This window comes from Scyliorhinus canicula, chromosome 15, assembly GCF_902713615.1.
Source record: "Scyliorhinus canicula chromosome 15, sScyCan1.1, whole genome shotgun sequence".
Classification (NCBI taxonomy): Eukaryota; Metazoa; Chordata; class Chondrichthyes; order Carcharhiniformes; family Scyliorhinidae; genus Scyliorhinus; species Scyliorhinus canicula.
In genome coordinates this window covers 86,322,103-86,342,961 of record NC_052160.1, presented here as the reverse complement: position 1 = coordinate 86,342,961, position 20,859 = coordinate 86,322,103, and the positions used below count along the sequence as shown (strand labels likewise).

Genomic DNA, 20,859 nt, shown 5'->3' with positions numbered 1-20,859 from the left:
ACCCAGTTGGGATCTACTGTGTGATGTACATAATCGTAATTGTAAATGAAAAGTTTCTTTGAACTACTCGGTGTGGACTCCTTTGTGGCTTTATAAAAAGATCCCATGACACTATTTTGAAGAAAATCAGGGGGCATTCTCCCTGGTGTTCTGGCCAATAATTATTGCTTAACCAACATTATTAAAACAGTTTATTGTGTTGTAGCAACAGGAGTAAACATACAATTCCATTAGCCTATTCTGCCATTCAATTAGATCATGGCTGACCTGTATCTTATTCAACTCCATCTACCCACCTTGGCTCCACAATCCTAAAACCCATGCCGAACAAAAGTCTATCAATCTGAGTTTTGAAATGTTTAACTTTTTGGGGAGGAAGTTTGAGATTTCCACTGCACATTGTACTTTCTGACATCACCTCTGAACAGCCTGGCATTAATTGTAAGTTTTGCTGCTTTGCACTGGATTCCCTACCAAAGGAAATAGTTTACCTCTAACAAACTATCATCACCTTTAATTATCTGATCTTGTCTGCCAGAGGTGTTTGTGGAAACTTATGCTACACAGTTCGGCTATCAAGTCTGCGTTACAGCAATGACTTTGAAAATATTACATTGGCTGCAAATTGGACTTTGGAACTGAGGATCTGGATGGGGTTGCATAAACATAATTTTTTCTAAATAAAAATAATCCAGTTTGCATTTATATGTCACCTATAAAGTAATCAAAAGTACTGAGGCGCAGCAAAGGGGCATAATCAGACAAGGATTTACCACAAATTTAAAGTGATATAAGGACAGGTGTCCAAATACTTGGACAAATAGGTAGGTTCAAACATTAACCCAAAGAAGGAGAGAATAATTAGATTCAGGGAGGAAATCCATGGTTAGAGCCCAAAAGGCTCCTATTAAAACTCCAAACCCGAGGACTCGGCACCGGAATGTGGCGACTAGGGGCTTTTTACAGTAACTTCATTGCAGTGTTCATGTAAGTCTACTTGTGACAATAAAGATTATTATTATTATACTTGGCTTCTCCCACTGCAACTGGATCCTCGACTTCCTGACCCATAGATTACAATCAGTAAGATAAACAACAACACCTCCTCCATGATAGTCCTCAATACCTGGGCCCCGCAAGACTGCGTACTTAACCCCATACTATACTCCCTATATACACACACGACTATGTGGCAAAATTTAGCTCCAACTCCATCTATAAGTTTGCTGATGACACAATCTTGAACAATGATGAGTCAGAGTACAGGAGGGAAATAGAGAGCCTAGTGACGTGGTGTAACTACAACAATCTCTTCCCTCAATATCTGCAAAACTAAAGAGCTATTCATTGACTTCAGGAAGCAAATTACTGGACACACCCCTGTCTGCATCAATAGTGCTGAGATGGAGATGGTTGACCGCTTCAAGTTCCGAGGTGGACACAACACCAATAATCTGTCCTGTCCACCCATGTCAACCTATGACCAAGAGGGCACAACAGCGCCTATACTTCCTCAGGAAACTAAGGAAATTCGACATGTCCACATTGACTCTCACCAACTTTTACAGATGCACCATAGAAAGCATCCTATCTGGCTGCATCACAGCCTGGTATGGCAATTGCTCGGCCCTAGACCGTAAGAAACTGCAGAGAGTCGTGAAGACAGCCCAGTCTATCAAGCAAAACCACCTCCCATCCATTGACTCTGTATATACCTCCCGCTGCCTTGGAAAAGCAGGCAGCATAATCAAAGGCCCCTCCCACCCAAGTTATTCTCTCTTCCAACATCTTCCACAAGGCAGGATATACAAACGTTTGAGAACACGCACTAAAGAGGTTCAAAAACACCTTCTTCCCCGCTGTTACCAGACTCCTGAATGTCCCTCTTATGGATTTAACTGATCTCTCCACACATCTTCTCTGCTGAGTAGTACTACGCTCTGTATGCTTCATCTGATGTCTGTGTATTTACATTCTGTATCTATCTCATGTCCTATGTTTTTTCATGTATGGAACAATCTGCCTGGACAATACTTTTCACTGTAGCTCAGAACATGTGACAATAAACTCAAATCCAAATAACTGTAAGCACTGCCACTAAAATCAACCATTCAAAATCAGGGTACAGAAGAAAGCAGAGCAGCAAGATGTAGATATTATGGATGGTTATAGGACTGGAGTTGAGGAAGTGTGATGCCGTGGAAGGATTTAAAAACAATTATCAGAATTTTGATATTGAGGAGTTGCAGTCCCAGAAACTAACATTGGCCAGCAAGCACAGAATGATGGGTGAACGGGACTTGGTGCTGTTAAGATTACAATAGCAGAGTTTTGGATCACCTCAAGCTTATGAAGGGTGCCAGATTGGAGACTGGCAAGGAGACCATGGGAATGGTCAAATCTAGAGGTAACAAAGGCCTGGATGAAGGTTTCATCAGCAGCTGAGTTAAGGTAGTTGTGAAGATGGACAATGTTATAGAGATGGTAGTAACTGGAGATATCGGAGATTGTGGGATTGGAGATGAACTAGGATCAAGTTGGATGCTAAAATTATGAATGGATGCAGACTTAGACAGTTACTGGGGATATGGGTGGAGTCAGTGACGAGGGAATGTAATTCCTGGTGAGGGTCAAAGATTTCAGTCTTTCCAATATTCAGCTGAAGGATCCCCTGCTCATGTGGATGTCCAACAAGTAACATTTGTTCATTGAGATTTGCAAATTATTTTTTTGCCCTTACCTCATAAGTACTGGTGATGTTGAGATTGTAGAATATAGGCAGGAAGATTTCAGCACTGACGATGGTTACGACAGCATAGCTAAAGCAGAAGATCAAGAAGATGGCCCCATAGCGATAAACTTCAGCTGGTGTCCCAATCACTGTAACCGCAGACATAAAGCTGGCAGTGAGGGACATGGCCACGGGCACTGCCCTCAGCTGCCTGCCCCCCAACAGATACTGGCTGTTGGATTGTTGTCCCCTGTCTTTAATTGCATGATAGACTCCAATGGATGCAGAAATGAGAAGCATGACCACGAACACCACATAATCCCATACAGAGAACTGACCAACAGGAGCGCCAGAGATGGTCATTTCCAAGCAGAGGTGGGAATCAAACAATTCAGTCAAGAGAAAGGCCTTTAAAAAAAAAGTTTCAAAATAAACATTGCAAAAGTATTAATTTTCAACACAAAATTTTGTAGAAAAAAACCTATGCTTTTTGAAAAACACTTACCAGGCAAAAATGGTAATGAAGGAGCGTTGTTAAAGTTTTCAGTACCTTCAGTGAAGGCACTAAATGGTGAAAAGACTTTGTAACAGGTATAAGGAATCGAGAGTGCGAGCAATTAAGTGCGAGTCAGAGCCGAGGACAAAGCTCATCCCACACATTGACTCCGAGCCATTCCCACAGCACAGTTTTCAAAGGAAACCTTTGTACCACACCTCACGGATTGAGTGACAAGTGACCTTACCTCACATCAGGATTCTTTGTAAAGAAAGTACTGCCTTACTACGAATTTATTACTACTTCCAGTTGAAGTCATTTTCTAAACTTTTGGCTTTAGAGCCAATAATTCATCATCACAGATTGTATTCATATTTAGACCTGAACTACAGGTTATTGCCTGATTCAAATCTTTTAATGTAAATATTTGGCTCCGGAATCACAACATAAGAAGTACAGGGCTTCACTATTATTATTGGCCAACACATTCCTTATGTGTAATCTGTCCTTTGAGCTTTGACAACCTCTCATAACAGACTCCTATGAATGGTTGCCCAGCAGTATGTGGTTTCCTTGCCCCATTCTCGCCTGACGTCTTCTGAAGTTGGTGATTCATGTTCGTTATAGATCTCACCCTACTGATGTCAATTGCAATGCCACTCCTACCAGTCCCATTCCACAGTGCCCCAAAAGGGATAATTTAATTCTGCACATACCAGAATGTTCCCCTACCAGAGGCACGTTCAGGGATGAGTCAGGGGTGTGGTGGGGCAAGAGGGTGTGGGATGAAGATCCCAGTCTTTCCGTCTTCCTCCGATTAAAATCTAGGGTATGAAAGCCACTTATGCGCCGCATCCTAATGCTGTTAAGGGTCAACCAGAAATGGGTGGGGGATTCACCATCCAGAGAGATCACTCAGCAAACTCTGCTGGGGTGGGGGTCCCTCTTTCATATCATGGAATCCCACATTGGGAGGGGTGGCTATAGAAAACAACACCCTGCACTTGCATTATCGGGCCTCCCCACGTGGGGCAGCACGGTAGCATTGTGGTTAGCACAAATGCTTCACAGCTCCAGGGTCCGAGGTTCGATTCCCGGCTTGGGTCACTGCCTGTGTGGAGTCTGCACATTCTCCCCGTGTGTGCGTGGGTTTCCTCCGGGTGCTCTGGTTTCCTCCCACAGTCCAAAGATGTGCAGGTTAGGTGGATTGGCCATGCTAAATTGCCCTTAGTGTCCACAATTGCCCTTAGTGTTGGGTTGGGTTACTGGGTTATGGGTATAGGGTGGGGGTGTGTGCTTGGGAAGGCTGCTCTTTCCAAGAGCCGGTGCAGACTTGACGGGCCGAATGGCCTCCTTCTGCACTGTAAATTCTATGACCATTTCTATGACCAATCAACCCTCCTACACTCAAAACTCTGCCCACGGCATTGTGACATTGTGACGGCACCATTTATGATTGCTTTTTAAAAAGCCATCTGGGGGCCGCGATTCTCCCAAAGGGAGACAAAATGCCGACGCCGGGTTTCACTCCGGCATCGGAGGCCGCATCTCGCCCCCTATTCTCCCACCCCCAGGGGGCTAAGAGCGGCGGCGCGTCAATCTCGCGTGCCGGGCCTTGACGCTTGCGTCAAAGTGGCGCCGCCTGAATGACACGGCTGGCGGCACCTAAATGACGTCACCCGCGCATGCGCAGGTTGGCCAGCGCCAACCCGCGCATGCGCGGTTGCCGTCTACCCCTCCGCTGCCCCGCAAGACATGGAGGATTGATCTTGCGGGGCGGCGGAGGGAAAAGAGTGCGTCTTTCAGAGACGCCGGCCCGACAATCGGTGGGCACCGATCGCGTTCCAGACCCCTCCTGAGCACCCCCCTGGTGCTCGATCCTCCCTCCGCCCCCCACAGACCCCACATGCAGCGGTCGCGCGATGTTCACGCCGCAGCGACCAGGTGTGGTTGGCGCCGGCGTTAACCAGTCGTATTAGGCAGGCCGCTCGGCCCATCCGGGCTGGAGAAACGGCGCTCGACCGGAGCGCCGATTCTCCAAGCGGCCTGTCGCAAAACGCGACACGCCGTTTTTTTTTGGGGGGGGGGGGCAGGGTTGGGAGAATAGCGTGCGGCTGCCAGGGCAGCGTTGCGTGAATTGCTCGGCCCTCCCACGATTCTCCCACCCGGCGTGGGGGTTGGAGAATCGTGCCCGGGGTGTTCGCAGAATAGGGTGCAAAAAATTAGCTTTAATACATTGACAAAGGGATGGCTTCATCTTTACATTAGTGCTTGCTATCTGCAATTGCCTAACACCAGTGCCCACTCGGCACAACCAAACTTACTACACTTTTCTAAACTTACTTCTACGTTTTGGTGCCTGTCCGGGACCCACAGTAGAGGTGCAGGTAGCCTGCTGTCTGCCACGCTCTGTTGTCTGTGATGACTTTGGCGGGTGTCCTCTGGGTGTCGGATCCCAGCAGATGTTATGACTGAAACTTAGAAGATTCTGAGGGGGTTAGGCAGGGTAAATGTTAGGGAGGATGTTTACACTCATGGGAGAGTGCAGGACCAGAGGGCACAGTCACAGAATAAGGGGATGCTCATTTTAGATGGATTTGAGGAAGAATTCCTTCTCTCAAAGAGTGGAGAATCTTTGTAATTCTTCACCCCAGGAAGCTGTGGAGGCCGAGTCCTTGAACCTTTTCAAGGCTGAAATTGATCGGTTTTTAATCAATGGGTGAATTAAGGGTTACGGAGAGAAGGCAGGAAAGTGGACTCATCGAGTGTTATATCAGCCATGATCTTATTAAATGGTGGAGCAGGCTCGAAGGGCTGATGGCCTACTCCTGTTCCTATTTCTCATGGCGTTATGGTCTTATGGTCCCTGCCTCCACCTGCTGTAGATCAGAAAAATTAGGTGCCCACTAGTTTGTGACCCTGAAGCCTCTTTACTACTCAGTCCCCCTGCGGTGTGCCTCTGCATTGGCAGAGGGTTGGGCTGAAAGCTGTGACGCATCTTCCAGATGCAAGTCTGAGGAATCCTCGGATCTGCTGTCTCGGCTGCTCTCTTTCACCCTGCTCGTAGGTGGAACTAGCTGCTCCTTTACTGTGCCTGCAAGAGAAGGGAGGTAGCATTAATGTATGGAAGTAGCATAAGGATATGAGAGACAGAACTTATGTGAGTTTGGTAATGTGTTGTCCGTCCTCACTTTTCCTTTCCAGGCCCACCTCCCCCTCAGTGTAGGAGTGGCCCTGCTCCTCCCTGGCCAGCAGAATGGCTCCCTCCTCAAACTCCGCTAGGATTTTTTATTTATTTTTTAAAATTTTAAATTTAGCGTACCCAATTATTTTTTCCAATTAAGGGGCAATTTAGCATTGCCAATCCACCTACCCTGCACATCTTTGGGTTGTGGGGGTGAAACCCATGCAGACATGGGGAGAACATGCAAACTCCACACGGACAGTGACCCAGGGCCGGGATTTGAACCCGGGTCCTCAGCGCCATAGGCAGCAATGCTAACCGTGCTCCCCCGCTAGGATTTTTAACTCGCCCATTCATCTGTCCAACTGTGCTTGCTCCCAGAAGTTGTGAGACATGTTTTCCTGCAAGACAACAGGTGGGGAAAGTGTAAACAGGCTGTGTGGCAGGTGTGTGTGTGTATGTGCAGAGATTAATGAGAACAGTGACTTACCCTGGATGAGCGGAGGAGGTAATTCATTCCCTTCCTGCATTGCACTACCAACTTCTTGTGCAGGTTAACTGACAACCCTTCCTGACGTTCCTGACTTTGCCTTTGGATCTACAGCAGCTGAGGCATGACTGAGTCCAGAGGCTCATCATTTGACTGGGCCTCAGAAGATTCCTGGCCTCCATCAGTCCTCTCAGTTCTGTCACCCTGGGATGTTTCTGCCTCCGCCTGCTGTGTGTCCGAGAGAGTGAGTGCTCACCAGTTTGTGACTCCGAGGCCTCTCCAGAACTGGGTTCGTTGAGGTGCGTGTCTCTGCGCCAGTGGAGGGTGTGGGTGGAAATTGTGATGGCCCTTCGATCCCACTTTAGAGGAGTCATCCTTGCTGATCCCAGAGGTGACTTGGACATGATGGTGGAGACTCTGGGCTGCTCTCCTGATGTGCCTGCAAGAGAAGGGAGATGACATTAGTGCATGTGGCAGGGCCTTGAGATAGAGGATACATGACTCACTTCAGATTGGTGTGGTGGGTGATCATGCTCTGGATCCTCACAGGAACGGTCAAATTCCTTCCGAGCCAGCTGGAGGATTCTCTGCTTGAATTCTGAGAGCAATTCCAATTCTGTCATCTCTCTGCCCATTTCGGATTTCTCCTGTTTATTGTGAGCCATCTTGTTCTGCATGAAAACAGATGGAGAGAGTGTAGCGGGTTGCATGCCAGGGAAGATGGAAAGGATACCCACAGCAATGGGTTGACTCTAAAATGCTATCCAGGATGACAATAAATACTGACCAAGCCAGCAACACCCCACATCCCATGAATGAACAAAAAAAATGTAAAAGCCCATGGGAACCAAGGCAAAGTGGCATGTTGGATCCAAATTGGCTCAGAGACAGGAAGCAAAGTATTTTTTTGACTAGAAAGCTGTTTCCAGAAGGGTTTCACAGAACCTAGTACTAAATTATTTGCTTGTCGTGGTAGATATCAATGATTTAGACTTAAATATAGGGAACATGATTAGGAAGTTTGCAAATAATACAAAAGTTGACCATGTGCTTGATAGAGAGGAAGAAAGCTGTTGATTGCAAAACGATATCAATAGACTGGTCAGGTGGATGGAACAGTGGCAAATGGAGTTCAGTCTAGAGAAGTGTGAGGCAGTGAAGTTGGGGAGGGCAAACAAGACAAGGGAAAAGGCAATAAATGGCAGGATTATGAGAAGTGTAGAAGCACAGAGGCACTTTGGAATGGATGGCATTCATGAGGCCAGGTAGAAAAGGAAGTTAAGAAGATATAGAGGATTCTCCCCTTTGTTAGTCAAAGCTCGTACTGCATAAAGCACTCGTTACACCATAGCTAGAATACTGCATATAGTTCTGGTCATCACTTTATAGGAAGGACCTTACAATTTACTGAGAGAAAATTTACTGCATAAGATGTTGCCAAGACTGGAGAATTTTAGACACAAGGGAAAATTGGATAAACTGGGATTGTTTTGTTTGGAACACGGGTTGCTGAGTGGGGATTTAATTGAGGTGTTTAAAATTATGAAAGGTCGCATAGATTGGGTAGGAAGCGTCTATCTTCATCAGCAGAGAGATCAATAATCACGGGCAGAGATTTAAAGTAATTGCAATGATTAGTGAGAAGCTAAGAAGGTTGAGGGAGTCTGGAAACTATTGCTATTAAATATTTATTTCCTGTTGAGAATGGGGAAGATGGTCCAAAATGGTCTAATTGTAAATATGTCCACAGGCTTCCTGGAAGCCTGCTAGGATGCAAGAGTATTTGGTATTTACATCAGGATTGTACAGATATTAGAGTTGTGGCAGTAATGTTCCACTTAGCCTCACATTTCACGCCACCAAGCCACCTGTTGGAGACTCCATAAGATGTTCCATGGTCCACAATGTAAGAACATCATGAGCTTGATAGACAAAGATATTGCAGGAAGTACCACCCACGTTCCATTGTGCAACAAGACACTGGGGGTGGTGGTGGTGGTGGGGGGGGGGGGGGGGGGGGGGGGGGGGGGTTGGCCACTGTTTTCAGGGGAGATGGGGCAGAGAATTGAGTGATAGACACAAGCCAGTTTTAAGCTGGTGGGATTCTACGTTAGTAGCATTGCGGGGCGTTGATGCTGGCACTGCCGCTGACAGTGCCCAGGGAGTGCCAGGTGGCAATGTCAAGGGGGGGGGGGCGTTCCAGGAGGATTCCATCTCTGTGGTGGGGGTCCATTCCGTGGGTGGTGGGTTCCATGCCTGTGGGGGGGTTCCATGCGCTCTTGCATTTTTATTTTTACTTTTTTTAATTGGGGTGCCCTTTAATAACTGATTTAAGCCGGCAGCATGACGTGGGAACCTCCCCTTCCATTATTTTTCAAGGTATTAAGAAATATGGCAGGGAAAGCTGGCAAGGCAGTTGGCAGGCTGCCCTCCGCTTTCCCCGCCTGAGATAACACTGAAAAAGTTCCACGCTCCAGCTTTCAACTCTAATTTGGGTTTGTTAGCATATTCTCCTGTGTTTCCTTTCCAATGTTACTTTCTGCCTTCAATTCAGAATCCACATTTTTTCAATTGTTTCACATCAACTGAGTCAGCCACTTTCACAGGCTGATGAGTTTCACTGGAGGTCAGATTCTTCCAGTTTCCAAACTGTTCCCTCCGCACCTCTTTTCTTGACCAATTCACAAGCTCTGATTAATGTTCCAAATGAATAGTTTTTGCTATGTGAATTGCTTTATGACTATCAGGACATTTCCTGTGCCTTGTCGAAAATTACCTGCACAATTGAAGAGGTTTTCCATATCTGCTGAAACGAACCCTCGTATCTTCCCAACTGAAAACAGTTCTTTTTCATTATTTTAGAGTTTGTGGGTGTAATTTGCTAAGCCAGTATTTATTGCCCATTCCTAATTGCCCTTGAGAAGCATTGAAGTCTGTGACTGTGAAGGAAGACCCAGCAGCAGTGATAGAATGGTGATGTATTTCTGAGTCTGGGTGATGGGTGTCCTGAAGGGAAACTTCCAGGTGGTGCTGTTCCCATGTATCTGCTGCTCTTGTCCTTCCAGATGGTAGTGGTCATGATTTGGAAGGTGCTGCCGAAGGAGCTTTAGTGAATTCCTGCAGTGCATCTTATAGATGGTACACACTGCTGCTACTGTGCATCGATAGTGGAGACAGTGAATGTTTACGATGGTGCATGGGGTGCCAATCAAGTATGCTACTTTGGTATAAAACCTCTTGGAGCTGCAGTCATCCAGACAAGTGGTGAGTATTCCATTATGCATCTGACTTGAACCTTGTAGATGGTGTACAAGCTTTGGGGAGTTAGGAGGTGAGTTACTCGCCACAGGATTCCTACCTCTGACCTGCTCATGTAGCCACAGTGTTTATATGGCTAGTTCAGTTCAATTTCTGTCAATGGTAACCCCCCCCCCCCCCCCCCAGATATTGATAGTGGGGGATTCAGTGATGGTAATGCCATCGAATGTCAAAGGAAGATGGTTAGATTCTCTCTTGCTCGGGATGGTCATTGTCTGGCACTTATATTGCGTGAATGTTATTTGCCACTTCTCAGCCCAAGCTCGAATATTGTCCAGGTCTGTTGTTTATACACATGGACTATTTCAATATTTGAGGAGTCACAAATGATAATGAACATTGTGCAATAATCAGTGAACATCCCCACTCCTGACCTCATTTAGAGGGAAGGTCATTGATGGAGCAGCTGAGGATGGTTGGGCCTAGGGCCCTACCCTGAGGAACTCCTGCAGTGATGTCTTGGAGCTGAGAGCATTGACCTCCAACAGCCACAACCATCATGTTTTGTGCCAAGTATGACTCTAGCCAGTGGAGAGCTTTTTCCCTGATTCCCATTGACTCCAGTTTAGCTCGGGCTCTGTGATGCCGCACTCAGTTAAATGCTGCCTTGATATCAAGGGTAGTAATTTTCACCTCCCATCTTGAGTTCAGCTCTTTTCTCCATGTTTGGATCAAGGTTGGAATGAGTGGAGGAGCTGAATGGCCTTGGCGGAGAATGCTGAAAATGCTCAGTGATGAGCCATCAATTGCACTAGAGACGAGTTGCTATACAAAAGTTAGGCTTTAATAAGCTAGAACTTAGCCCTGCGGTTGTCTACAATAAAATGGACGACCGCCGGGCGCTTCGACTATTTATACCTCGTTAAGGAGGCGTGGTTAACTCAGCCTCTCGACCAATTGGAGAGCTGTCACATGACTGGTCTCAACCAATCGGTCGAGAGGCACATGACCGACCAGGGCCAATGGTAAGCCGGTGTTCGGCACCAATGGCAGACACCTATGCAAATCATATCACCATACTCAGCAGGTCTGGCAGCACCTGGGATCACAGAAACAGAGATAATGGGCAGGATATTCTGCCTTGTTGTTGTTGGGTGCAGCGCTGTAAATGCAACAAGCAGTTTAAAATTCAATTGACTTCCGCGAGACAGGAAAATGCAACTGATGGCAGGGTGCCACAAAATCTCTCCCAATGCTTTAGTCAATAAGCTTTCAGGAGACATTCTATTTAGAAATTATGCATATACATGGTGTCTGAGCACATGGTAAAAATAGGTCAGAAATTCAGAGGTGCGTCAGCACAAATTCTACAGCCACCTTGGCTACCTGAGCTAATAAATGTGCAACAGGCTCAGTGCTGGCTCACAATTTTGGCATCCAAATCCTGGATGATTGAATTTTGCTCTCAATGTCTTTAATGAGATAAAGAGTCTTTTGATCTTCATACAACTGCTAACCAAGTGTGACTGCAGTAGGGAGGACAAAGAAGGTTCATAGTGGGAAGCAAAGTAACCTTTGGTAATGGCATGGTGCCTCCAAACTAACCCTCACCGACCCCTTTCACAGCTTCCTGTATATAAAATGCCATGGCGATTGCCACAAATTGGATAAGCTGCTTTATGTTTAGCTGTTTTACATTTTGGACTATTCTGCATTCGTGCAGCCTCTCGGTATATGAGTAGGACATATTCAGGAGAATGATAACAAAACAGCACAGTGGTAATCCCTTCCAGAGCCAGTGAGTTTTATGATTTTTACCAACCTCTCGGTATTGGTACAGGGATGGGGCCTGTACCAAACAGCGGGTGGCCACCTGGTGACTGCTCCCAAGTGTTCATGTCTCTGGATTATATTTAAACCAATAACCTTCTAACTCAGAAGTGAGCATGCTACTGTTCACAGCTCAATACCTGGGAAGCTGCTCTTCCTCTGTCACCTTAATTCATTAGAAAAGTTACAAATATACCCCATTTCCCATCAAACAGAGGATGCATATGCGCGCATTCTCCTGTGTGACTTTGAGTAAATCCAAGTCACCAATGACACATCTGCTGTCCTCATGCATTAACAACTTTGTTATACTAGTCAGTAACTGCACATGCATTGCATACATAGGCTGGAATTCTCCCATCTGGGACTAAAGGCACAATCTAAACTAATGGAAACAGAGTGCCGTAATGAGCGTGTTTGGCCGGGTGTTTCCCGGCACTCGTAGCACCGAGAAACACCACACTATTGACCGTAACTCTGGTTATATTCAGGGCCTCAGCAGGGAAAGCACCACCGAGCTGCACCTAGTCCTGTTTCCTGTAATGAGGAACTCCACTTGCTGGAAAGCCTCAGTGCAGGAGGAGATCGGGACACCATTTCTAAATGGTAGCCTGATCTCTCGACCACTCCAACATGATCCACGAACCACCCAAAGCCCCAACTCACCTGTAAGGAGGTCCTCGGGCTGACCCACACCCCACCACACCCGTGCAGACCACCACCAGGCCCGATCCCCATCATGGAAAAAATACCAGCTTGGCACATTGGCACTGCCGTGCCTCTGCCAGTTCGCAATGCCATCTGGGAACCTTGACAATGTCAGGCTGACACCCAGATGGCACTGCCAAGGTTCCCAGATGGCAGTGCTCGGATGCCAGGCTGGTGGTGCCTGGATAGTACCAGCAGTGCCAGGGTGCCACCCTGTCCAGAGGGCAACCGCCTGGGGACCTATGATCCCCTGGGAAATCCCCACGAGTGCCGTTCCATCTGGTCCCCTATTTCTGGAGACCAACACTGAACGATGCTCGTCCTCGGTGTCCGAGGTGAAGGAATTAGATCCTAACCTCTCAGATAGACTAGCTGTCTCCCTCTGATATGTAGATTTGTAAAATACTGATCCTGCCCACAATGGGCGGGATTCAGATTGTGTAGTCTCGCGAGACCTAATGTGTGGTGGGATTTCTACCAGCCACGCTGGGAGTGTTTCCTGCTGCAGAGGCTAATAGAAATTCATGCCATACCTTCCAGTCCTGACCTTATTAATTATGCACCCAGTTGTTTAGCAATGTATTCCATGGTGGGGTGGGCATGATGGCACGTTCCCACCATCATATCTGTGTGCCATCTTAAAAAGCTGCGGTCCCTGAGCTGTAGGTGCATCCACAGTTTTGATATAGAGGGAGTTCCAGGATTTTGACCCAGCGACAGTGAAGGAACGGCGATATATTTCCAAGTCGGGGTGGTGAGTGACTTGGAGGTGAACCTCCAGGTGGTGTGGTTCTCAGGTGTCTGATGCTCTTGACCTTTTATATGATAGTGGTCGTGGGTTTGGAAGGTGCTGTCTGAGGAACCTTGGTGAGTCACTGCAGTGCGTGTTGTAGATGGTACACACGGCTGTGGCTGTGTGTCAGTGTGGAGGGAGTGAATGTTTGTGGAAGGGGTGCCAATAAAACAGGCTGCTTTGTCCTGGATGGTATTGAGCCCCTTGAGTGTTGTTGGAGGTTTGCTCATCCAGGCAAGTGAAGAGTATTCCAAATTCTTAACTTGTTCCTTGTAGATAGATGGTGGATAGTCTTTGGGAGTTGGGAAGTGATGAACTCGCTGCAGGATTCCTAACTTCTGACCAGTTCTTGTAGCCACAGGATCTCCAGCAACGCTCTAAGACTGGAACCTAGACCTGCTGAGAAAGAAGATGGACCTCAAGGAACATTCTGAGGCGAGAAGATGGACCTTGATGACATTGAAGCTGGATGCTCCCCTCACCCACTGCTGCAATGTTCTAGGGTTCAGGGTTGCTGCAGCCTCCATTCTGAAGCCCCAAGCATTGTTCAGTTGAGCCCTGACCTCTGCACATTACATTGTTCCAGAGATGTTTTGGACTCTCTGGTTTTCCCTTTGGCGTCGTGGAGAATCGGGCTTGGGAGCAAGATTCCGGTTGGACCTTCATCTGCATCTCATTGGTGGGATGCAAATCGGTTTCACGCTGGTTCCTGTGGGTTTCCCAGTCAGGAATGGTGGGCACTAGCCATCTATGGGGAATTAACACTGGCCTAAAACCAATGTTTGGACGCTCGCCAAATCTACCCCCCCCCCCCCCATCTCCCCCCCCCCCCCCCCCCCATCTCCCCCCCCCACCCCCCCACCCACCCTTCACCACCTGACCACATGGCAGAACTTTTGGTTAGGTGCTGACACTTAGTCAACTTTGGCTCTTAAAAAATCGGGGCCCAATGTAAAACAGATTTCAAAATAGAAAATACAAGGACCCCATGGAAATGGACCCAACTCCAACATGGAATCTGCCCCCCACCCGCGGGACACCAAACCCTTCCACCAGCACCGAATTCGCCTCACCGCCCCAGTGCATGACCCGTCCACCACACCCCTCGACACCACAAGCTCCCGCACTTCCCCAGCACTTCTCCCTGGCACTGCCCCATGTCATTGCCCCCGGCACCACCCCTGGCACTAGACCCTCGCCCCCACGAGCTGTACTCAGTCCAACATGAGGTGACATTCGTGCATAAATGCCTGATCTGCCTTGAAAATAAAATGTAAATTGTGGTCCCGACTTTAATTGGGATACCTGTTGCATCATTGGTGTGGGGGGGGGGGGGGTCCCCTCGCCTCTGTTGCCTCGAGGACCCCCCCCCCCCGCCTCTGTTGCCTCGAGGACTGTTGCTGTTCCCCTCGCCTCTGTTGCCTCGAGGACTGTTGCTGTTCCATTGTGGTTGTTGGGGTCACGTGGACCTCTGGGATTGTTTTGTATTCAGTATGGAGTCTTTCAGGATTGGAACCTCTACATGCCTTTTCTACCTGCTGCTTTGCCTGTAGAGCTCACAGTGCCAACCGGGGTTACCATGTAGCCCATTGGACCTGGTTGGCTATGGGGGGTACGCACCATGCTAACATGTCTTTCACTCCCATCAGAGAATGGTTTCTCTCCTGCTGGTCACGCAGCCTTGGGGGATGCCCTACAGCTGTATAAGCTGGAACTGCTGAGGAGGAGGAAGCTGCAGCAGCGGAGTGTGCAGGAGCGGAGTGTGCAGCAGCAGAGCATGCCACAGAGGAACAAGAGGCAGCCACTCAAAATGGAGAGCCGGCTGCCCAACAGGCCGAGGAGGAGGATGTGCAAAGGAGACGCCGCATGAGGTCATGTGTATTGGCAGAGCCTGTCATTCGAAGACTTGCCGGACCGGGCATGCCGTCGAAGACTCCGGCTGAGCAGGGAGACAGTGCACCATATCTGCCAGATCATGGTGCACCTGGCATCATGGGAGAATGGGGAAGGACACCGCTCCCGGTGACCGTCAAGGTGGTGGTTGCTCTGAACTTTTACGCCACAGGGTCCTTCCAGGAGCCGAGTGGGAATGTGTCCGGGACCTCACAGACCTCAGTGCACAGGTGCATCTGCACCCACACTGAGCCCCTAGATATCCATTTGGCACAATACATCCACTTCAATGTGGACCGAACACACCAGGATGCCTGGGTAGCGGGATTTGCCGGCATCGACGGGATACCCCAGGTCCAGGGGGTGATCAACGTGCTGCATGTCACCCTATGAGCACCTGCAGATGACTGGCTGTTCTACACAAACCAAAATGGGTTGCACTCAAAGAAAGTGCATCTGGTGTGTGACCATGAGCTGCACATAATGCAGCCGATACCCGGGCATTTTGCATGACGCCATCATCCTGGCACACTCGATGATTCCTGACATGTTCGAGACGCCTCCCCCACAACGTCTTATCCACTGCACTGTTACTTTGGATCCCATCCCCATTCCAAATTAGTTTAAACCCTGACCAGGAGCACGAATGAACTTCCCTGCTAGGATATTTGTCCACCTCCAATTCAGATGCAAATCATCCCGCTTATACAGGTCCCATCTGCCCCAGACGTGATCCCAACGATCCAGGCATCTAAAGCCCTCCCTCCTGCACCATCCCTCTAGTCACACCTTTATCTGACCTATCCTTCTATTTCTAAACCCTCACTCTCCCGTGGGACGGGTAGTAATCACGATATCGCAACATTTGAGCTCCTGTGTTTTAACCTTCGGCCTAACTCCCAAAATTCACATTGCAGGACCTCATCCCTCTTTCTATCTATGTCATTTGTACCAACGTGTACTATGATCTCTGGCTGAACACCCTCAACTTTCAGAATGCCCTGGAGCCATTCTATGACATCTTTGACCCTGGCAGCAGGGGGACATTATACCATTCTGGAGTCATGCTGCGGCCACAGAAACGCCTGTCAGTTCTCCTCACTATTGAATCCCACACCGCCATATCTCGCATTTGTGGTGATCTTTGTGAGGGGTTTCCAGGGTGATCACAAAGACACACAAAGCTCTTTTGAAGAACTAAATTAATTTTATTAACACTACTAAATTTGAGTTTGACACTTATTCTAAATAGCAAACATACATATAAGAATTAAACTACACTAACACTTTCGATATCTATTAACTATAACAATTATATCTTAACTATCTCTGCAATAAACAATGAATCTTGTCTTCTTCAGCTCCAATCTAATCTCCTCCCCCAAGCCCAAAAGCCAGTGAAATGTATAGTACTGCCCCTTAGCTCCCTCTAGTGGCTAGGCTTAACATAGCATTAACTCTTCACATGCTGTATAATGTCACAGCATTGTCCTTTTCCACCCCTGTTTTCCAGCAGAGCCAAATGTGGTGCCATGAATTTGGCTGCTGTTTTCCCCTGAAAAGCTTCCCCACCAACAGTATCCAAAATGGTACATCTGTTCTGCAGGTGAATGGCCACAGAATATTCCTGCACTGCCTGTCTAGCCCTCTTGCTCTGCCTGGTGGTCACCCATTCCCTTCCTGAGCCTGTGGTGTGTGCACCTCTCGAGACGTCATAACCAAGATATTCTCCGCCTCACAGATGCCCCCCAGTGTCCCCAGATGCCGTTCCAGCTCCAAAACATGGGCTTTCAGGAACAGCAGCTGGTGACACGTCCCACTCACGTGCTGGTCCTGGGAACTGGAAACTGGATCATGCATGTTTCAATCAAGTCACCTCTTATTCTTCTCAACCCCAATGGATACAAGCCCAGTCTGTCCAGCCTTTCTTCATAACCCACTCATTCAAGTATTAATCTAGAAGACTTACTCTGAAATGCTCCAATGCTTTTACATCTTTTCTGAAGTTAGGAGACCGAAACTGTACACAATACTCCAGATGTGATCTCACCAGTGCCCTGTATAACTGAAGCATAGCCTCCCTACCTTTGCCTTCAATTTCCCGCACAATAAATTAGAATATTCTATTAGCTTTTCTAATTACTTGCTCCACCTGTATAGCAGCCTTTTGTGATTCATGCACTGGGACACCCAGGTCCCTCTGTACCTCAGAGCTCTACAATCTCTCACCATTTAGATAATAAGCTTCTTTATTTATTTTACCTGTCAAAATGGATGATTTCACACTTTCCCACAATTATCTACAATTTACCAGGTCTTTGCCCACTCATCAAACTTTCCTATATCCCTTTTTAGCCTCATTCTGTCCAATTCATATCTTATTATTCTACCTGTCTTTGTGCCATCTGCAAAGTTAGCAACCATACCTTTGGTCGCTTCATCCAAGCTATTTAAATAAATTGTAAAACATTGAGGTCCCAGCACTGCTCCCTATGGCACACCACTCATTACATCTTGCCAGCCAGAAAATGGAGCATATATGACGACCATCTGTTTCCTGTTGACTAGCCAATATTCTATCTATGCCAATATGTTACCCCTACGCCATGAGCTTTTACTTTTTGTAATAATCTTTGATGCACCACCTTATCAAATGCTTTCCAGAAAATGAATAGAGGACATCTGCTGGTTTCCCTTTATCCACAGCTCGTGTTACTCCTTCAAAGAAATACAATAAATTGGTCAAACATGAGTTCTCTCTGATAAAACCATGTTAACTCTGCCTGATTGTCCTGAATTCTTCCAAGTGCCCTGCTACAACGTTTTTAACAATGGCTTCCCACATTTTCCCTGTGACAGATCTAAGCTTTTAACTCCAACAATTTCTCAGTCCCATTTGCCTCATGACCACAATTTTCCTGAGTTCCTCCCCCCTCCCCCTCCCGCCGCATTTGCTGATTTACAGCTATTTCTGGGATGCCACTTGTATCCTCTATGGTGAAGACTGAAGAAATAGATTGGTCCAATTAATTTGCCATTTCCTTATTTTGATCATTAATTCTCCCGACTCTCTCTCTCTCTCTCTCTCTCTCTCTCTCTCTGGGATCAACATTCACTTTGTTAACTGTTGTTTTTTTCAAGTATCTGTAGAACCTCTCACTATCTGCCTTTATATTTCATGCAAATTTTCTCTCATACTCTAATTTCTCCTTCCTTATCAATCTTTTAGTAATTTTTTGTTACTTTTTAAATATTTTGCCCATCTTCTGACCTGCCACCAATCTTTATGCAATTATATGCTTTTTTAAGTTTGATAAATGCAATTATTTTTTAGTTAACCATGGATGCTGGGTCCTCCTCTCAGAATTTTTATTTTTTATTGAAATGTATCAATCCTGCACATTCTGAAATACTCCTTGAAATGTTCACCACTTCATCTCCAGTAACCTATCCCTTGACCTAATTTAACCTTCAAATTAGCTACCTGTGTTTTCCAGCTGTCATCATTGTCCTTATTTAGGTTTCAAATACTAGTCTTGGACCCAGTCTTGTCTCTCTGAAATAGAATGTAAAATTCAGTCATATTGTGATTACTGGTACCTCGGGCCACTTTCACTTTGAAGTAATTGATTAATCCCATCACGTTGTATAATACCAGGTCGAGTATAGCCTGCTCTCTGGTTGGTGCCAGGATGTCCTGATCTAAGAAACTATCCCAGAAACATTCGATGAATTCCACATTGGATTGGATTCGTTTATTGTCACGTGTACTGAGGTACAGTGAAAAGTATTTTTCTGCGAGCAGCTCAAACAGATCATTTAGTAGATGAAAAAAATAAAAATAAAAATAAAATACATAATAGGGCAACACATGGTACACGTAATTACATTGACACTGGCATTGGGTGAAGCATACAGGAGTGTAGTATTAAACACCTCAGTCCATAAGAGGGTTTTTTAGGAGTCTGGTAACAGCGGGGAAGAAGCTGTTTTTGAATCTGTTTGTGCATGTTCTCAGACGTTTGTATCTCCTGCCCAATGGAAGAAGTTGGAAGAGTGAGTAAGCCGGGTGGGAGGGGTCTTTGATTATGCTGCCCGCTTTCCCAAGGCAGCGGGAGGTGTAGATAGAGTCAATGAATGGGAGGCAGGTTTGTGTGATGGACTGGGCTATATTCATGACTCTCTGAAGTTTGTTGCGCTCTTGGGCTGAGCAGTTGCCATACCAGGCTGTGATGCAGCCAGATAGGATGTTTTCTAGGTGACCTTTGCCCATCTGATTTTTCCAGTCTATATTCAGATTATCGCCATATCTTTGTGACAAGCTTCCATTATTTCTTCCTTTATATCCTATCCTACTTTATGATTACTGTTAGGGGACCTGTCATCATGCATTTTCACTTCTCAGCTCTACCCAAACAGTTTCCTCCTGGTTTCTTGAACTTCTCTCATTCCCCTCTATTGAGCTAAACCATCATTAATTAACAGAGCTGCCCCCTCCACCATTTCCTAACATCCTATACTTCCTAAATGTCACATACCCCTCAATATTCAATTTATGTCATCCTGTAGCCATGTCTCTGCAATGACTATCAGATCATAGAACATAGAACAGTACAGCATAGAACAGGCCCTTCGGCCCTCGATGTTGTGCCGAACAAAGATCACCCCACTCAAACCCACGTATCCACCCTATACCCGTAACCCAACAACCCCCCCCCATAACCTTACTTTTTAGGACACTACGGGCAATTTAGCATGGCCAATCCACCTAACCCGCACATCTTTGGACTGTAGGAGGAAACCGGAGCACCCGGAGGAAACCCACCACACACGGGGAGGATGTACAGACTCCGCACAGATAGTGACCCAGCCGGGAACCGAAGCTGTGAAGCATTTCTGCTAACCACCATGCTACCGTGCTGCCCTTATATACTTACACCTTTCTATTAACGCTATCAGTTCATGTTTTGTTTCAAAAACTATGCACATTCAAATACAGAGGGCAAGATTCTCCGTTAGCCAAGGCCAAAATCGGGAAATGTGATTGGGCAGAGAATAACTCCCGACAGCAATATCACAACAGCGCCGATTTGACGGAAAATCGTGATTTTCCATAATCTCGTAAATGGTGTCAATGAGTTTCACTCCGCACGTTCTGGAGAAACCGTTTGCATTTCATTAATGAGCCCGACTCGTTACTCTCCAGGGCTTCCGCGATTCTCCGCCTCCAATGGGCCGAGTTCCCAACGACGTGGTTCACTTGTGCTTTTAAAAACCATGAAACTGGCGTGGTGACTGCTGAGGGAGAGAGGGGCCACGGAAGGTGTCCAACTTGGCCATAGTTTGCTGACTGCTGTGCCGCTGGCCGGGGGGCTTCTTCCAGGGTTGGGGGAGGTAGTGGGGGTGGCCAGGAGGTGGGCTATTGGGTCGGGTTGGAAGGTCATGGAACACCATTGCCTCAGCCGGCAAGGCAGCC

General features: G+C 47.0%; 1 protein-coding gene across 1 annotated transcript in view; it reads right to left on the bottom strand.

Annotated features, from left to right (window-relative positions):
* The window catches only part of slc5a8l (solute carrier family 5 member 8, like), a 142,666-nt gene extending 139,293 nt beyond the window's left edge, over positions 1–3,373 (bottom strand). Inside the window, exons 1-2 of the mRNA XM_038820980.1 lie at positions 3,237–3,373; positions 2,741–3,139 (exon numbers count right to left, since the gene is read on the bottom strand). Coding sequence (XP_038676908.1) covers positions 2,741–3,094 — 354 coding nt within the window. The 5' untranslated portion in view covers positions 3,095–3,139; positions 3,237–3,373. The remainder of the gene's footprint in view (positions 1–2,740; positions 3,140–3,236) is intronic.
* Positions 3,374–20,859: the final 17,486 nt, after the last annotated feature.